This window comes from Opisthorchis viverrini (genome assembly GCF_000715545.1).
Source record: "Opisthorchis viverrini unplaced genomic scaffold opera_v5_9, whole genome shotgun sequence".
NCBI lineage: Eukaryota > Metazoa > Platyhelminthes > Trematoda > Opisthorchiida > Opisthorchiidae > Opisthorchis > Opisthorchis viverrini.
In genome coordinates this window covers 1,596,507-1,614,830 of record NW_008751665.1, presented here as the reverse complement: position 1 = coordinate 1,614,830, position 18,324 = coordinate 1,596,507, and the positions used below count along the sequence as shown (strand labels likewise).

The window sequence follows — 18,324 nt, the reverse complement described above, 5'->3', positions numbered from 1 at the left end:
CAGATGACTGAAAAGTTACAATCAATAGCGGGTGAGTAGTTTCGTCGTAATATTTCAATACTAATACTAACGGATATCAATCCTCTCTCGTGAAGTTCAGCCGGTTATCTGACCGGTACAATTCCAAAATTGAAAAAAAGACTCGCCTGATCCTGAGTTTCCTAAACATCTGCACTTAACTAGAAGCCTTTAGGGGGAGGGGCTCGACCATTTTCAACCAGTCAACCAACCCACTACAAACATCTTTTTTCCACTATCTATTTCATTTCGCCGTGCATGCTCTGTAAACAGTGTGGCATCGAGAAGCGTTGTACGTCAGCCGGCCTGAATCTGTCCCTGAAAATTCAATATCCACTTTTTTGTCCTCTGGGGAGTGAGAACCATGTGAGCTGAAACCGAAAAGTGACCTAACCGTTACCGTATTATTACAGCAAATTGGAGTGTCGAGAGCAGCTGACCTGGATTCCGAAGGCTGTTCCAAGCCAACACGGCGAACCAAACGGTACATGTCATCCATAAATTTCTGATTGAATAGCGACTAGTAATGCCAGTCAGAGTGATGTGTTTTACTCTCTGTTTGTACTTAGACATAGAAAGCATAAACTTTTCCGATCGAGCCGCTCCTATATTCACCGACAAACAGCCCAAATTGCGGTGAATACTCACAAAAGTTTGTCAGCATCCTAGGGAATCCAAGTCCAACTAATGTGTGAAAATGAAACACCGTGGATTGGAAACAAACTCGTGACTTAACGAACACATGTTCAACCATCTGGGATGAAAGACAACCAACCGGTTTGTATCAGGTCACATTTGGTCGGATTTGTCAATTCGCGATTTTAAGTGAAACCGTTGGCAGAATTAAGCAATCTTTGTTGTAAACTGCAGATAGACAAAGTTTTGTGCTCATTATATGGCAAATTTACCCAGTGACTTCTGAGTAAACCGGAGAATTTTTATTGTCGAATTTTTTGTCTGATTTCCTACAAACCGAACCACATCAGGCCTTTCTTATTTCTGAGTACTTCACCCACTTGGTCGAAACAGACCCCAAGTTAGGAGGAAAGTGAATATATATACCAATTGACGGGGGGTTGCTGCTATTCCGATTTGATTTTGCCGTACAGTCATTTGTCTTGTCAACTGGAGTGACCGATTGGATCTAGCTAATTTGTACAGTGTTTTCATAGACTTGCTGTTGGTGGGTCGTAATATGGACTGTGTATTGGGGTTGCTGCTATTCCGATTTGATTTTGCCGTACAGTCAAGTGCTTTGTCAACTGGAGTGACCGATTGGATCTAGCTAATTTGTACAGTGTTTTCATAGACTTGCTGTTGGTGGGTCGTAATATGAATAGGACTGTGTATATGCAATATTCGTGGGTTGAATACAGCTCGATCGATATCTGGAAGTGGAGTAGCCGAAGCTCAGCAACCTGAATTTGTTCCTTCACTCTTTTAAAACGTTTTTGAAAAGTGATTTAATTTGTTACCCGAGTTGATCCTTAGTAATAGTAGTTTGGTTGTAGCACTTATCTTGTGTGTAGCTCTAACGAAACCCGATGGAGAGCTTGGATAATACCGGGTTGCTCAAGCGTAGATTTGTGGCGAGATAGCTCAAGTGGTTAGAACGCGAATTTACTGACCGGAAGGCCCGTGGGTCGAACCCGACCTCTGCCTCTCGACTTCCTCTACCTAGGCTTGGGCGACCTGGCAGTATCCCAGCCCCCGTGCTTCTTTCGGGTAGCATGGCAGCTAGGCAGTGGAAGTGTTGCAGCCAAACGATTTTTTTAGATTTGTGACTGAAAAATACTGAGATATAGAGTGGCTTACTTGTATATGAATGAAGGTCGGATGAGTTGAACGGTACCTCTTGAAACCTAGGTTTACGTTTCGTTTTAAATACTGTTTACCATAGGTGCGGATAGCTCAGTGGTTGGGATGCGATTTTGTCGGCCGAATGGTCCATGGTTCGAACCCAACTCCGGCATCTCGACTGCTCCTGTCTAGGTTTAGGCAACCTGCCGGTAGCTCGGCTCTCGAGTTTCCTTTGCGTGACATGGTGGTTGCACACCGAAAACGTGTTACAAATGAACTTTTCATTATTTTAAAGTCCTTGGTTAGAAAATAAAACGACCATATTGGGTTGACTGGAAAGTCATTCACCAGCGTGAATCTCTACAAGGATTCTCTCTCCACAAAGTTGAAGGCATGTGAGCACCAAAGAGACAGGCGCTTTTTGGACCAATGACATTTGCAGTCACAGGGAAAAGATTTGATGGACGCATCCGGTCTTTAGGCGTAAGGCGCCAAAGTTTGGTTTCGACGAAATGGGGTATAATGAGTCTCATGTGAACGGCAGCATTCCAGGTGGTAGTTACTCGAAGATCAGCTAATCATTTGGTTTCTCAAAGTTAGCTGATACGAGCCCGGCGTTTGTGACGTGAACGTTTCAAAGGAACAAAACGTTCTGACACAATCAGGTTTTCTGTGCGTGTTGAAATCTTAACTGAACGTCGCATGAGATTTTCATTACGTACACTGATTTCTCTGGGGGACCCTACGGTTTTACTCAGTAAAACTGAAGACGAAAACGTTTGGTTATATATCACTGTTTGAAACGGCTTGTAATGTTGTCATGCGTTCCGCTGCAGTCCACCAAGAAAGAAGTCTAGGACAACTAATGTGCAATGGTCTGCCGTAGTTCGTCGGCTTTTGTATTGTTTCTCCATGACCTTCCGACATTCATGAAGTGCATGGCTGTTTACAGCGCTTAGTTTGACTTATGTGAAGCAACAAACAGCAAACAACAAACAGTAGTGTATTGTGTACCAACAAGCAAGGTTAACTCTCCCAAAAGGGTTTCGTCCCTTTGGGAATTACAATTGTTTTGGGAGAAGTGATCCGGTGACAACTAGGCGGAATAATCGATTCAAATCTGTGTTCTTATCCACGCATATGTATGTGCGTTATTCTTTCCTGGAACATAGTGAATAATGCGATATTTGCATATTACAAGTCTCACAATTTTGTTGATTGTGTCAGCAGTTTTCGACATTTACTCTGAGTTCCTAACTACTCATACTGTATAAAGTAGCATCCCAAGGTTCACTATAGATAGTACACAGTATGTGATAAAATCCATACTATGGCCACGAGCGAGATGACCTAAAAATGTCTTCATGAATGCACTGTATATGTCGAAGAAGATATTATTCCACTTCGTCCAACCGCTGAGAGTCGACTTTTTCCCTGATCGAATCTATCTACGTTCCAGCTCTTTCCGATTGCTGGTGAATGTCGGTTCTCTCTGGATTCACCGTAGCTTAGGAGTGTGGTGATATGATGGTCACTCTTCTTGACTTACCTTCACGTTCCGAGAATCTTGCTTCTTTCCCTCTTTTTCGTAGTAAATTTTTCTAGTCTGAGGATTTCTTGGAGATGTGAAATGTTTGCATTCGAGACAGCCTCCGGGTACCGCGCAGAAAAATAACTCATTGAATTAAGAGTTAAAAGACGATTTCTGTGGTGGGTTGCACGTTCTAGCGGATCTGGGGAGCAGGCAATCATAGCTGTCATTGATGAATAAGTGCATGGTAGCTACGTGGCAAGTCGAAAAGGATCAGTACAGGGATATCCATGCAGTAGACAAAATATACTCCGAAGTACAGTGGAAAATGTTTCCCAAGAAAACCAAAGTCACTTCATCAGAAAGTGATATCTCGTAACTTCCGGTTGAGAAAAGAATATCTGAGTTGAAAAACCTCAAGTTTACCTGGACCTAACAGCTGGATTGTTTCACCAAAGTGCAAACTTTATCAGCAAATATATATACAGAAAAACAACGAATTCAGGGGCGAATTACCTTCAAAGATAACTCAACTGCCCTCTAAAAGGTATCCGCCTCCTAATTTGCATCAGACCACTGATAAAACTGTAAGTGACATCACCAGAAGTGTAACCGAAAAAAGGAAGAGTTTAGACAGTCATTAGCTGTTTTTCAAGTTGAAATCGGATTTTGTGACAGGAGACGGTTGCCTTGTTATATACATCACCGCCCTTGTCACATTTTGGCCCGACGTCTCGAACTATTGTTTACAGAACATTGAGGTGACTCACCCGCTTGGAAACTCCGACTCGGTCACAAAAATGATTCCAGACTTGGGCTTGATAGTTGGAAACGATTTTGTCCCAAGTTGGTCACATGGCAATTTGGTTGATAATATTTATGGACGTCTATGCACGACACATGACTGGGGAAGTAGGTTCTCGGTGCATACCCGGTAACTGCATCCTCCTAGTTGTTATCACTATTATTGCTGTTGTTTTCCGTAATCGTTCGTGGCAATCAATGAGTTAGTAATTGCTGAAATCCTCGACCGAGATTCCGAACGGTTCACATGATATTCACGAAACATTGATGAAACAAACCAACGACAACTTGGTCGGTTCCCAGGACTGAATTCATCTCTGATATGCTGTGTTGTTTTTGGATACCGGATTTCAGACACCACCAGAAAGCAGAATCATTAATGCTTATTTGCCAGAATTGTTGATCACTGCAGGCGGGAGGGGTTCACAGGGAGCTGGGATTCACACGGGTTGCGAAGATATTGCACCGATTACAACAGCGGTTCCCTTAAAATTTTAATTCAACTGATGTGACGCTGCATTGAAACTGCCGAAATCAGAGCTCTATCCGCTCTGGACGCGGCTTTGACCACTATTTATGATACTTCAACCATTGAATACCTAGAGGTTGCCTCAGTCTGTTTAGTGACTTGTTCCAGACCTGCCACGTGTAAGTAGTACACTATTCCCGATCAGTTTTCCTGTGTGTTTCTTTCTCATGGGCGGCGTATCTCCTGAAAACAGCACCATCTCCGTCCACGTATCACACGAGTCAGAACGAAAGCTGGATTAGAAGCAACCGGAAGGAAACCTCGCTATTTCATTAGCTGTTCATCCACTCTGATGCCCTGTTTTCCAGATTGTGTAGAAAACAAGTTAGCCTTATGAGTTTGGCTAGTCACAACAAAGGAAGTAATTTAGCGTTTTCTTTCAGTCACTTCTAACCAGTAATATGTAGCTACGAAATGCAGTATTGCCTACAATTATTAAATGATAAGAAGCCCCACAATCATGGCCAGATGATTGCCGAGTACAAATATCGGACAAACATATCCGTGTCCAGTTCGCCTTAATGTTTTTGGGTTGCATCAATCCCAGCCTGTTAGAGGTGGTCATCAGCTCGTCCTGATCGCTTCTGTAGACAGACACAGTGGACACTATTTCCACCGCATGCAAAAAGCACATTGACGACAACAGAAGTGATTCAAATTCTGAGAAATTTTTTCTAGCAACATGGAGTATGCCAACTCGTTCTTTACCTAATCAAGATTCATGAGATGTTGGCGTGTGCAAATCATGCTGTTCAAATGGTGTAGGCTGCGGAAACGCGTTTCTCGTTCACTTATCAGTGAATGGACTTCAAGGCAGACCGCTCCTGTAGGTTTGGCAACGAAGTCACCCTGCTCAAAAACAAAAACAAATGTAAGCCGAAGGGTCATGCTTTATCAGGTTTCGTAGTGGAGATACATCTTGACCAGAAGATCCTATCTTAGTTTCCAAGGGTTTTGTCGACACATGAATGACGTTATCTGGATTTTAGCGATGCTTTCACCACAAATGCTTTACAACTTCCTTTCTTCATTTTGATCAATTGCCACAACTTGTGACAAGCGATCAGCTGATCTGATCTACTGGTACAAATGAAATCAGCTGATTAGGAGGCCCCTCGTGCTGTGATTGATGATGAGACTTTCTGGCTATCCCTGGTGGTATCTGAAATCGGGTACCCCATTGGCGTTCGCCTGACGCACTTCTGAAAACAACGCAACGTATTAGGAAATTTATCGTTGTTTTCTTTCAGCTATGTTTCGCGAATATCATGTGAACCGTTCAGAATCTCGGCTGAGGAGTTCAGCAATTACTATCTCATTAACTGCCACGAAAGTTTATGGAAAACAACAGCAGTTACCGGGTATGCGCCGGGAACCTACTTCCCCAGTCATGTGTCGCGCGTAGACGTCCATAAATATTACCAGCCAAATTGCCATGTGACCAACTTGGGACAAAATCGTCTCCAACTATCAAGCCCAAGTCTGGAATCATTTTTGTGACCGAGTCGGAGTTTCCAAGCGGGTGAGTCACCCTTTGTTCTGTGGACAATAGTCGGGCCAAAATGTGACAAGGATGCTGATGTATATAACAAGACGACCGTCTGCCACCATAAAGACCCCAGTTGGACTTAAAATCGTTCAGCCGTAGCACCCTTTCGGTGCCTAACTGCCATGCCACCACAAGGAAGCACGAGGGTTGGACACTGCCAGGTTGCCCAAGCCTAGACAAGGGAAGTCGAGAGGTAGAGGTCGGGTTCGAACCACAGACCTTCCGGTCAGTAAATTCGCGCTCTAACCACTTGGGCCATTTCGCAGTCAAATTACACACTATTTCATCCTTGGTTATGTTGCCTGCCAAGTTTCACTCCATTCATTAGGCACCTTTATTTCCTAGTGCATATACCCACAGGTGTTTTCAGTAGGCCACTACAGAATAGACTGATTTGATTGAGATATGTCAGCTCAATTACTGGCTTTGCGATTTTTTCTGTCTGTGCTGCAGGTGCGACACAGTTCATCCTTCTGGACGTAATGGTCGTTCGACGTTTTTTCATGACATTTAATTTACGAAAAGATGGTGACAAATTGGAGCGTAACACATTAGTCATTAGGTTGTAGAAATCTCTTCAGCAGTCGACCGGTTTCACCTTTCTTGGGAGTTCTCAGTTGGGCACAGTCCCCGAGCCTTTCTTTGACGTTATTTCCTTCTGTTTTGACAAGGGGAACGTGAGAAATAAGATCTATACTTTGGTTTTCGCGGTGATAACTGTAAGTTAAAACTTAAAGATTCAGAGAACGGGCAAAACCTGGTGTTATGAACAGTTGGCCTATTGAAAGTAAGTGGGGTCCAATCAATCCACTGAATCAGTAGTGAATCAAGCATCACTATTTATTGCTCACCTGACCATGACCAATTCTTCACAGGTAGAACAACTTCTTGGGTTTCGGTATCTGTCCTCTGCCTATTGGTTATCCCTTCGGGCAGTTGAATTCACGCAGGTCTATTGTTTTCCCAGGAAGAGATCGAAAATACTCTTTCTACGCCACAGAATGTCAGTTTATTAATGCAGTGCGATGAGTTCCCAAACAGTGCCGTCCACCGCTCTTTACATATTCATGCCTGTTCTTTCCTGACTAATCCACAGTCTCATAAGTTCGCGGTACACGGGTCAGTCGAGCTTTGCTTACAGTATTGATTGAATTGTTAATGGGCCAATCGAACTCCGAGTTCACCTTGTTGAAAAGTTTATTCAACTGGTTAGAGGACGATCTTTTCCAATCCATGTTACCATTGGCCTGTGGTACTATCAGCTCTAATAGCTCCGGCCTCATCTTAGAGTCTCTGTAGCCTGGTAACCCATCAGAAGAGTTAATATACTGGCTCTGACTATGATCTATCGGATTCAGGGGCAAGTGTACTTCCTTCGTCGTTGCACATATTTCTGTTTTGAGGAACTTTGACGTCTCCCAAATGCGAACGACGATTCGTCGTACCAGGTGAAATGAGCATGAACCGTTCCATTCCATATGGATTAGAAGCAGAGCTTTCGGAATCAGACCATGTGAAGACCGAAACGTGACTCTTGAAATCCGCCCTGATTTATTTTCTTGATGGTGAGAAAAGTCATTCCTTGTGAGTTTACTCAAACATGTTGAACAAAATGAATGAATGAAGCCGAGTGCGAATATGCATAGATCATTGCATTAGTAATTTTCACTTGGTTTTGATAGAAAAATGGGAACTTGCACCCCAAAAAGTGCTGTGAGCAAACTATGAATAGCTCACAATTTGCATAAACGTTTGATTCTAAAAGTTGTCACTTATTCGGCCACTGAGTACGTGATCATATGATGATGTGAATTCCTTGACTGAACGATGGGCGATACCATATCTTGGCCAGCTGTGAGTTGATCACACTGCTGATCAGCTGTTCGTGTTCGATTGCAGGTAGGAAATCATTGAGTTCGGATCTCTTTGGACTGCACTGATGATAATTCCCAGCAAGGGAGGGGACAGCTGTACAGTGCTTCTCGGCTTTTTGCTATAGACTGACTTCAGTTGTGTGGCGAAATCCCAGATGAAATTTCCAAGTCCCCTCCTCATACACTAAGTAATCTTGATCCATTTGAAACGTGTTCGGAGAATGACACGGAAGGCATTTCCCTCCTCTGTAGGTTGATCAGTCTGCAACAATTGTAAGCCTATGGTTTTCTTCTCACGACCTGGGTTGTACTCCCAAATACTTTCCGTCGTACAACCCAAATACGCTACTCGGCGCGAGCACATAGAAACTGACGGTGGAATTTGCAAACCTATCTTTCCATTGCATGCTGAAAGTAGGAATGAAACGGAAAATTAATCGTATATTCATGGCTTCATTGGTAACCAAATTAGTAATTTCATAACCTTTCACTAGGAGGTTGATCTAATTTTTCTCTACGGAATGTTTATTGGCCGTTGTACCGCTGAACTGTAAGCTGAACTTAGAAAACCTAAGACGCCCAACTCTCCACAGTCACAAGAGAATTTTGCACGTAGCAAGAGTAGATTGCGAATAGCTGAATTGGCTAACCTTGTGGTCAGTTCCCAATCGCGATCGTAAACAAGCCTGCAAAAGGACCCCGAATCATTTCATCGATATACTTCACTGGTAACGTTGATTTACAGGCCATAAATGCACAAGACTAACAGCTCTTTGAGGTCTGAGGCAGGGAATCTGATGTCTCCAGGGAAGTCGAACCAACCCAACGGATAATGTATTTATTCGGCATCACAAGTACGATTAAAATACCACTCTGGACCGAGACACGGGACGTTGGAAAACTCAATAAACCGGCGCGGCTGAACACGCGTGATTGTTGTAGGTTTCCTTGCAAATTTGTGCTGTCCTGGCCTTAGGCAATCACAGAAATCGAGCTTCGTTCGCCATGCTATTTGTTCTGATTAACTTTCATCATATAAAATCATACATCTCCACAGAAGGCGTAGAATGCGTGGAACTATTTTCTATTGTTCATCATCTCCCCAAAGAATCTCAGTCGCCGTGACCAATAAGAATCAATGAGTTGTCATCTCACCCCAAAAACTCGCTTATCAAAATGCAGTCAGTCAGTGTGGTCTGTTGTAGGTACCAATCATTTTACAACCCTGAAATTCACCAAGGATTTCAGGTGGATGCAACTTGGTAATATCTTAGAATTTCCTGTTTCTAGACACGTCTACTCTTCACAAAGTCTGTCCTTCTAAATAATCCAAGGACCAGAGATTCCCATCATGAAATTGCAGATAAAAATATCCCCTTTCGAAGGGGGCGCTTCAGCTATGAATACTCTCGGAAGGACGGGGTATTTTACTACGCTCCGACAGGATTACACTAACGAGTAAACTAGCGAGTAAGCTTATTTGAAGATCATGACAAGCGTAGCTCTACTTATCTATCCATGAAGCTACTAGCCTGTCCGAAATAAACCATGCCACAGCACGAGCTATTTGCTTGCATTCTTGTTGGGAGAAGAGTGCCGTTTGTGGGTGGGGGGTGATTTCAAAAGTGGTGAAATTTTCAAACCGAAAACTACGGGATAATGCTGAAGTAGTCCCAGTTGCAGGTGGCATCCTTTGGAATGGAATACTGCAATTTCGTTGAGTTTAATCACCGCTTTGCTTTCTTGTCGAGATTATCCAATCTGTTTACCGACACATGAAATAGACTCATTTGCAAAGTAAACTAGGGTTACCGAAGGCGTCGGCGGAATCTCAGCTGAAGCTCCCGTTTTTGATGTTCTTCAAATGGTTGTGCTGCACAAATGTCGCCTCACGTCTTAATTGGTACGATATTCCAAGTATCGAAGTATGTAATCTATATGTATGTATATATAAAGTCTATGGGGGACAAGATGGTTCAGTCTACTGACCCCGAGGTCCGTGGTTCGAACCCAACCGCCTGTTCAGGCTTGTGCAACATGGCAGTATCCCAGCCATCGGGCCTCCTTCGTGGGGCATGGCAGCTAGGCACCGCAAAGGTGTTACAGCTGGATTCAAAATACTATGCAAATAGCGTATAACTTGATTTCGAGTAGAAAATAGAGTGGGCTCCAAGATGGGCGGTACTGGTAATGGACTGTTGGAGAGCTTCCGGATGCCTCATAAGCAGCATATCACGTTAAGACGTCCTGGGAGTACGAAACACGCGACCTCTAGCCGTCGGTTTGTTAAATTCATTGTGAAACGTTTTTACCTTTTTCTGAATAAAGAAAAAACTGGCATGGAAACAACTTTCGCTCGGTCGCCACATTTTTCTCGGTTTTGCGATGTAGAAAGCCAGGTGAATCTGAATGAATCGCGCAGTTTTTACGTAATCCTGGCCATAAGTTTCTATGCTTTCTCTTCTGTCCGCTGACAATACGTTTCGATGCATTTTGAATGGATTTGTATTTAATCGCATTACTATGCAAAATCACGCCAGACGAACAGTTTCCGGTTGTGAAATCGAGGAGAAAACTATCGGTGTTGAAGCCTGTCTCGTGCAGTCTAGGGTGTTGATTCTTGTTATGGAATTCCAATTTCGTATCCCCTTGTACGAAGTAAAAATATGCTCAGTCGCGACACGTTTTAACAAACTTTAGATGAGGATTCTATCTGTCACTTTCCGAAAGCCCCAGTTTTTTTACTTACATGTCTATGATCCACTTTCTGGCAAAATCATAATTTGGGGCACTTTTCGTTTGCTTATTCAATTACGTCAACAAGTCCGTAGCTAAGGCTAAAATAAACTTTCTCGGGTTATCATCAATGCCTTTGCTAGTTACACCTGACCAATTCGTTTGGCGTGTGCCACTCAGTCTGTGAACGTTTATTCGCCTCCTTTACATCTTCTCCACCTAATACCTCCCTCATTTGGACTCTAGTTTCGTAGTTCACTTCCGAGAGGGTTCACTGGTTAGAGCGCGAATTTACTGACCCGAAGGTCAATGGTTCGAACCCGACTTCCCCTGTTTAGACTTGGGCAACCTGGCAGTATCCCAGACCTCGTACCTCCTTCGTGGGGCATGGCAGCTAGGCACCGCAGGTGGACTGTTTTTTTAAAAATAATTTTTCACCTTCGAGGGACTAACACTTTGAAACTTGCAAAATTTTTCGAAAATATTTCATACATTTCAGATATTTCAAAATATCCCAGACTCTGCTCTATACGTTCACACAACGTCGCCAATTGACATTTTCTCACCGGCTACTGAAACGGGAAACCAATTCAATTTTCACGGGAAACTCAGCTGAATTCCAGCTGAATACGTCGTCCTTCAAATGAATGTGTCACACCAAGACCGCATCATGTTTCAGTAGGGACGATATTCGGTATATCGTAAACGATAACGCAAAGGAGAGATTTAGCATGCAGTCAACCGAGTTATCCGTGAAATCGAGTGCATTTTGCAAACTGACTTAAGCGAAACTCCCGGAATGTGCCTACCCAATAAGCCACGGGCTTTGGGGCGTTTTTCAGCAAACTTGTGAGTAGTATGTTCCGTGTAGATAGTGTACTCCGATATCTCGGATATCGTGCCAACAGAAACATGAGGCAGCCTTTTTGTGACACATCCACTTGAAGAATATCACCTAAACGAGAGACCCATTTTGTATTCAGAAGAGTCTTCCAAGAAAAACATTAATTTTGCAAATGAGTGAATTTTCTGCGAACTGTATATTTCCTTGTAGTATGCGTTACTTTTGACCTATACGATGAAATCCACGCGCAATGATTGATACGCGTCTCACTACTTAACACTACTATCTACTACTTACTTCTACACATGTTTTACCCGGTACGATATTCCTTCTTTTGCCGACATTAACATTTCCCATCTGCCTTTCGGTTTCCACTTGGGATTTGTAAACTACACACAGTTTGTACTTCTGGCAACTTCTCAATTTGTAGTTCAAAGTGTTTAACCGCACCAGCTCATTTCTGCCACTTTTCTAATCAACGCTGTTGTTTACTTCATGTCTACACTATTTTTTTCAAGGTTCTGGCAATAACATTGTTTACTTGGTGTGTTTTTATGAGTGAAGAACTTTCTATTCATGACAAAACATGTTGAAAGGTCTTCGACGACACACCAACAGTCTTTTTGTTCGTTGAGCAGTACTCATCACTTCGTGATCGGTGCTTATCCAATCAGGGTCGACCGTTTGGGTACTCTTTAGTTATACTCCACCATCTAGACTGCAATGGAACAAAACTGTAGGTACATAGCGTTACATCCGTTTCATCGAACATCCAGAGGAGACCTCTGAAGAATGGCTAATTGCAAAGATATATTGATATGTTTTATCGCTTGCCACGTGAAAATGGTAAATCACCGGGACGAGCGTTTTTACCATCTTGCTGTCACCTTTTTCAAATCTCCTAGTGACATGTCAGTGTTTCCAGCCACCTCTTTAATTGTGTTTGTCCCCCATTTCCGTTTCCACAGCATTTTTAATTGTCAATCCAGGACTATGATCCATGGTACCAGTTTGACGGAGCCCGCTGTGGCAGCCTATCCATCATTCGCTCCGCACTACCTGTCCAATCTTTCCACTTCTGCGAGTTTGAACGAGAATCCAGTATTGAACGGGCATCCAACCACAGCTAACGGGTTTTCACCGGCAAATTCCGCTGCGGTTGCAGCTCTCACCGCCGCTGCGGCTGCCGCTCCGAACATCAAAGATTCGCGATGGCTCACTTTAGAGGTGTGCCGTCGATTTCAGCGGAACCAGTGCTTGCGGGACGAGAATGAGTGTAAGTTTGCGCATCCTCCAACGCATGTGGATGTCCAAGATGGTCGTGTAGTGTGCTGCTACGATTCGATAAAGGTTAGTTTTTTTTCTACAAGTGTGCCGGTTCTGTTCCTTTCGTTTTGCCATGTAGACACCAAAAATGTTGCCCACTGGAAATAACACCATTTTCTTTGACTATTAAACTGAATTAAACTTTCTCCGGTCAGTAGCCATGTACGGATAGACCTTCGGAATAAGCGCTATCACAACTCCAACTTTCAGCTTGTCACGTACTAAACAGAAGAAGAATGATCTTCAACAGTTGACCGGAAGGATAGCACTTTCCTTTTAATCTGATGCGCAATTAACTAAACTCTAATTACTTGAGTGTTTTCAGCATACTCTTGCTAGATAGCTTCGAATTTTTTTCAGTCATTGCCATCAACCGTGCCACGCCACAACTGTCGTTCAGCAATGAAGGATAAAGTGAAGACTCGCGGATATTGCAAAATCCTTCGTCCTTTGGCGTGAAGTCAATCAGTCAATCAAGGTCATTCAATTGCCTTATGCCTTTTAAATCACCCAGTGTGTTTACGGAGCTTATCCATCTTGATTTAACAAGACTCAGCGCATAAGCGCTAGGAAGTTCGATTAGGAATTCCTGTGTTCTGGGCGATTTTCTCCTGCTTCCAGAACTAATCAGAAGAACGATAAGACCGTAATATCTGGTTGACTTTGTTGTACTTTATCAGTACTAGCTCGATATGAGCTGTCTGTCAACAGAAAATTGAGAAAGCAAACCATTCTTTTTATAAAGGAAACTACTCACAATGTTGCTGAAAACTCTTCGACAGCCCACGACCGGTTTCACCCTTCCGCTTGGGGCTCATCAGGTAGGCACAGTCCCCGAGTTTCCATTAACCTTATGTTCTACTTGAACCCAAATTGGACTGATATCGACAAATACACTCATTTGCAAATCAATTTGGTTTTCACGAGTGACTCAAGTGGGTCTCTCATTAATGACATCCTTCGACTGAATGTGCTGCACAGTCAGTACGATATTCGAGATATCGCGATACATTGCATTGACTTAATATACTACTCATAAGGTTGCGGAAAACTCTGTGCAGCAAATTCAGTTGAACAGTATCATGAACGAGAGATTCAGTCGAGTCTCTCGTGAAAAACCAAATTGAGTTGCAAATGAGTATATTTCCCGAAACCATCCTTTCTTTGGTCCTCACCATTCCATCATGAGCACACTGATGCCAACCAGTACCGTCCACTAACAGTGGCCCAAGTTTGAGATGGGAGAACTATCTCACCATCAACTTTGAGCTCGAGATAGCTCAGTGTTTAAGGTTCGAGTTTACCAGCCGGAAGATCCGAGGTTCGAACCCAACTTCAGGGTCTCGACTGCTCGTGTCTAGGCCTAGAGAACCTGGCAGTACCTCAGCCCCCATGCTTCATTGGGGTGGCATAGCAGCCAGGCATCGAAAGGGCGTTACAGCTGGACAACTATTATTATCGCTTGTTCTTAAAGGGTGTGACCACAAACGTAAGAGATAAATCCGAGCGATAGGCGTGTAGAAGGTTGTACAGCAGAACATTGGATAAAACCCGACCAATGCATATACTGTATGCTGACGTATTTCTTTCCAGTGTTCACGTATGCAATCATGACTGACTGATTGGAAAGGTGTGCAAACCGATCGGTAGACGCAAGCTACTCACTCGAATGTTTTTGTGTGTCATCGCATTCAAAGAATATAGCTGCATTAGGAGTTGGTTATCACTTCCGATGTCTAGTTCGGTGTAGGTGGAGCGGTATGACAATTGTCACGTAGATCAGTTTCTACTGTCGTTGCGATAACATGATTCAGGGTAGTAAAACCGATCGTTTGGCTCTGCCACCCTTTCTGTGTGTAGTTGCCACGTTAAGAACCACGAGGGCTGACAAACTGCCAGGCTGCGCAGTCCTAGACAGGAACAGTCGAGATGCTGATATTGGGTTTGAACCAGGGGCCTCCCTCGCAGTTATTTCTCGCCTTAACCACTAAGCTATCTTAAGCTTTATTCTAACAACAAAGTTGAACATGGTTGATCATATTTCCCTGAGCTCGCACATAAACTACTTATGCAACGCTGTGCCACAGGCAGTAGCATCGAGCTCCAGAGGGGAGAGACGGCATTTCATCCGGTATTTTCTTGTTTTCCCTGCAACTACCACGTATATCCCATGTTTCATTGACCTGTCACACACAGTATGACAGCCAGAAAATCGATCTACCAATCACTGCGGGATCACCGGATATGACCATTTCTAGGTCTTGTTTGACATGTGTCAAGAGGAGGTGATCCGGGCACCATAATATCAGTTCTGGTTTGGGGAAAACAATCGATTAGTGCGCGTGCAAATAAATCCTACCCGGACGAATTGATCAGGAAACCAAATTGACAAAAATACGTAAACTAACTAACTGTTTTTTGTGTGGGTGACAACTATGGGATACGCCATGTTGTTGTCCCTTTTTTCCTGCCCACATTAAGCTGTGACAAAACTCCGGTTGTGCCTCAATTGTTCTGTTTGGTTGTGATGTTCGCCCCAGGTTAACAGCATTTTCCAAACAGCATTGGGGGGTAACAAAAGTAAACAGTATTAAAGCTTGACAACTTTGTCGCCATTGGCTTGCCAGAGCACTTAGCAAACATGTACGGAAAAGTACTGTTTATTTGTTGTCCGGCGAAATCAAGTAGCAAGTGACACGCAGTTTTTGCAAAACTTTGGGGTGTACGTTTTTGTTGTTTTTGTTTGTTGACCAACTGGTGGTGGTTGGTTTGCACACGGAAGCATCTAGCACGCGGTTTATAATGGCTAATGATGATATTCTTCCCGCTGAAAGTCAACAGTACAACACTTACTTGACCTGGTGCCTTGGAACAACATTCAACAGGGATCTCTTTCTCTGTAGAGTTCAAGACAGGATTTCTCGTTAACCATCCCAATGAAGGTCATCCTTCATGGAAGATCAAACTATTGATGTCTTCCCTTTGGGGAGAAGAAAGAAACAAAGACGAGTAGTCAAGAAGGTGGGAATCCCGTCAGTACGACCACACTGGACTTTATAGCTGACTCACAAGATTAGCGAGATACACTCATTTACCGACAAATTTGGTTATTAGCGAGAGACTCACCTGGAACCCAGCTGAACCTCTCGTTTGTGATGTTTCCAGGCCACTGAATGTGCTGCACCAGGCTGCCTCATGTTTCAGTCGCTACGATATTCAAGAGACCGCGATACACGTATATCCGTAATGTACTACTCATACGGTTGCTGAAAGCTCTCCGACAGCCCACGAGCGGTTTCGCCCTTCTTGGAGCTTATCAGGAAGAATTCTGGACTCATTATCGACGGGTGGTCCATGATTCGTGTCCAATACTAATATTTATCGAAAGATCCCAGCAGCTGGTGAATTTACCTCACATGTTTGTTGCCAATCGCAAGCTCCATATATTTAAAGCTTGAAAATATTTTTATAGCTTGGAACGCTAGAATACACCCGGAGATGTCATGTGGATTACGAAACCGAGAATAGTTTTCTGTGCCTGGTGTTCAGGCACAGAACGGCACATGGACGCAGCAATTAAAAGAAACATAGAAAATTCACTGTTTCACAGTAATTAGTGTAAGTTGACTACACAAATGGCAAAAGACAGTCATAACATTGTTGGGACCCTGTGCTGGTTCGCCATCGTGTCCAACTTGCTAAGATTCAGTGTCCACTCGCATTGCTTTCGCACACGGAGGTTGAGTCTGTGCAAGTGGACGGTAACGGAATCGTCATCATCATCGACAGCAAAACATCAATGTTCAACAGCGATTCTTCGTTGCCGTAACAGTAACGGCGAGCAGTCTTGATTCGCCGAGTACCGATCAGAAGCATCGGTCATTCTGTCGATGATGATGATGATGATGACGATGATCACGGATTCCGTAAGACCAGCGTCTTGTTGTACGGCCAGTGTATGACGCCCCGGACGGGCTGCTGGTGACAAGTTGTCCTTCAAGTTGTATACTCGGAACGTGTTTCCGTGAATTTGCTGTTGAGTAAGTCGCACTGATGCCTTCCGGAGCTTCGGTGATTTACTTTCGGCCACCTGGTCGCCAAAAGGCTTCCTCTTAGATGACACTAATCTCCGTCGGCGTGTTTCTGCCTGTTCGTTCTGACTGAATTTGTGTATAGACACTGAAGGTCAACTGGCGGGTAACAATGGTTTGTTTTTCTGATTTTTGTTGACCCTCTCTCTTTGGTTATTGGGTTGGCCTGTGCTGCTGAGGAACACACACAAGAAACTTCTTCCGACAAAAGTCCGCGCGATGCATATTACCAAGGAATATCAGTAGTTATAGAAAAGTTATACGGTAAACTACATTTCTGCTGATTCGCATGGAACAACCAGCAGTTAGCAGCAGTCTGCAATAATGCTGACTTTAGGCATAGTTTTTTCCTCGTGCTGGCCTCCTTGATCAGTCCATGTTATTCAGTCGCTTGGAAATGATGAGGAAATCATCTTTCCTCGGGAATTTCGTCCCCCAAACTTTTCCGAAACCATAAGTCAATGATTTAGCGTCCAACATCCGGTCGCCGGACTGGCGAATTCCCGACGGCTTCAGAAATGCAACAGATTTGGCAACAGCTATTATACGTTGGAAGCTCACATGGTAGTCAAAACCAAAGTGACACACTACTTGTGCGGATCGTTGCGAGTTCTTGAAAGATGATGTCTCAAATTATGGGGGTGCTTCTTTCTTCAAGACGCCAATTTTCTAGAACGTCTCTTCAACAACCCTACTTGCAGTTCGAATTTTTGCCTGATGAGGCCGATTCACCTGTGTGCGACAGTCGCGAGAAATAAACTGTTCTAAGAAGGCTTTTGAACACTGTCCAATTATTAATTTGCTTCAAAACAGTTGATAACACTTTGTATGTAGCCGAGCCTAACCTGTTCAGCAACCCAACCGAAGTTGAAATCAGCACACATTCGGTAATCCCATAAAGGTACACCGATTTTGTCGCACGTGTGACTAAATGGGTTGGGCGATTAGTGCTCGTTTCGGACAATCGCTCCCCCTTCCGTTCCGTTTCGCATACACTCGTGCTAATCCAGGTGGGACTGTCGCAACCCCATTTGGTACAGTGCATACACCGTGTCGCCGAAACAATCAAGCAACCGAGTGTCCAGAATTCGGAGTACCGTTGGGCTGGTAGGGGTGAGACGCCAAGGGTGAACAGTACTCTTTTCCATTCAGATTAGCTTGGCCGTTAACGTCCTTGTTGAATTTTCGAGTTCAGGTCGGTCCTTTCACCTTACTGTTCTGG

General features: G+C 43.7%; 1 protein-coding gene across 1 annotated transcript in view; it reads left to right on the top strand.

The window, feature by feature from the left end:
- Positions 1-15,314, top strand: part of T265_00880 (hypothetical protein) — a gene marked incomplete at both ends in the record, with an annotated part of 79,571 nt that extends 64,257 nt beyond the window's left edge. Inside the window, 2 exons of the mRNA XM_009164775.1 lie at positions 12,654-13,035; positions 15,270-15,314. Coding sequence (XP_009163039.1) covers positions 12,679-13,035; positions 15,270-15,314 — 402 coding nt within the window. The remainder of the gene's footprint in view (positions 1-12,653; positions 13,036-15,269) is intronic.
- Positions 15,315-18,324: the final 3,010 nt, after the last annotated feature.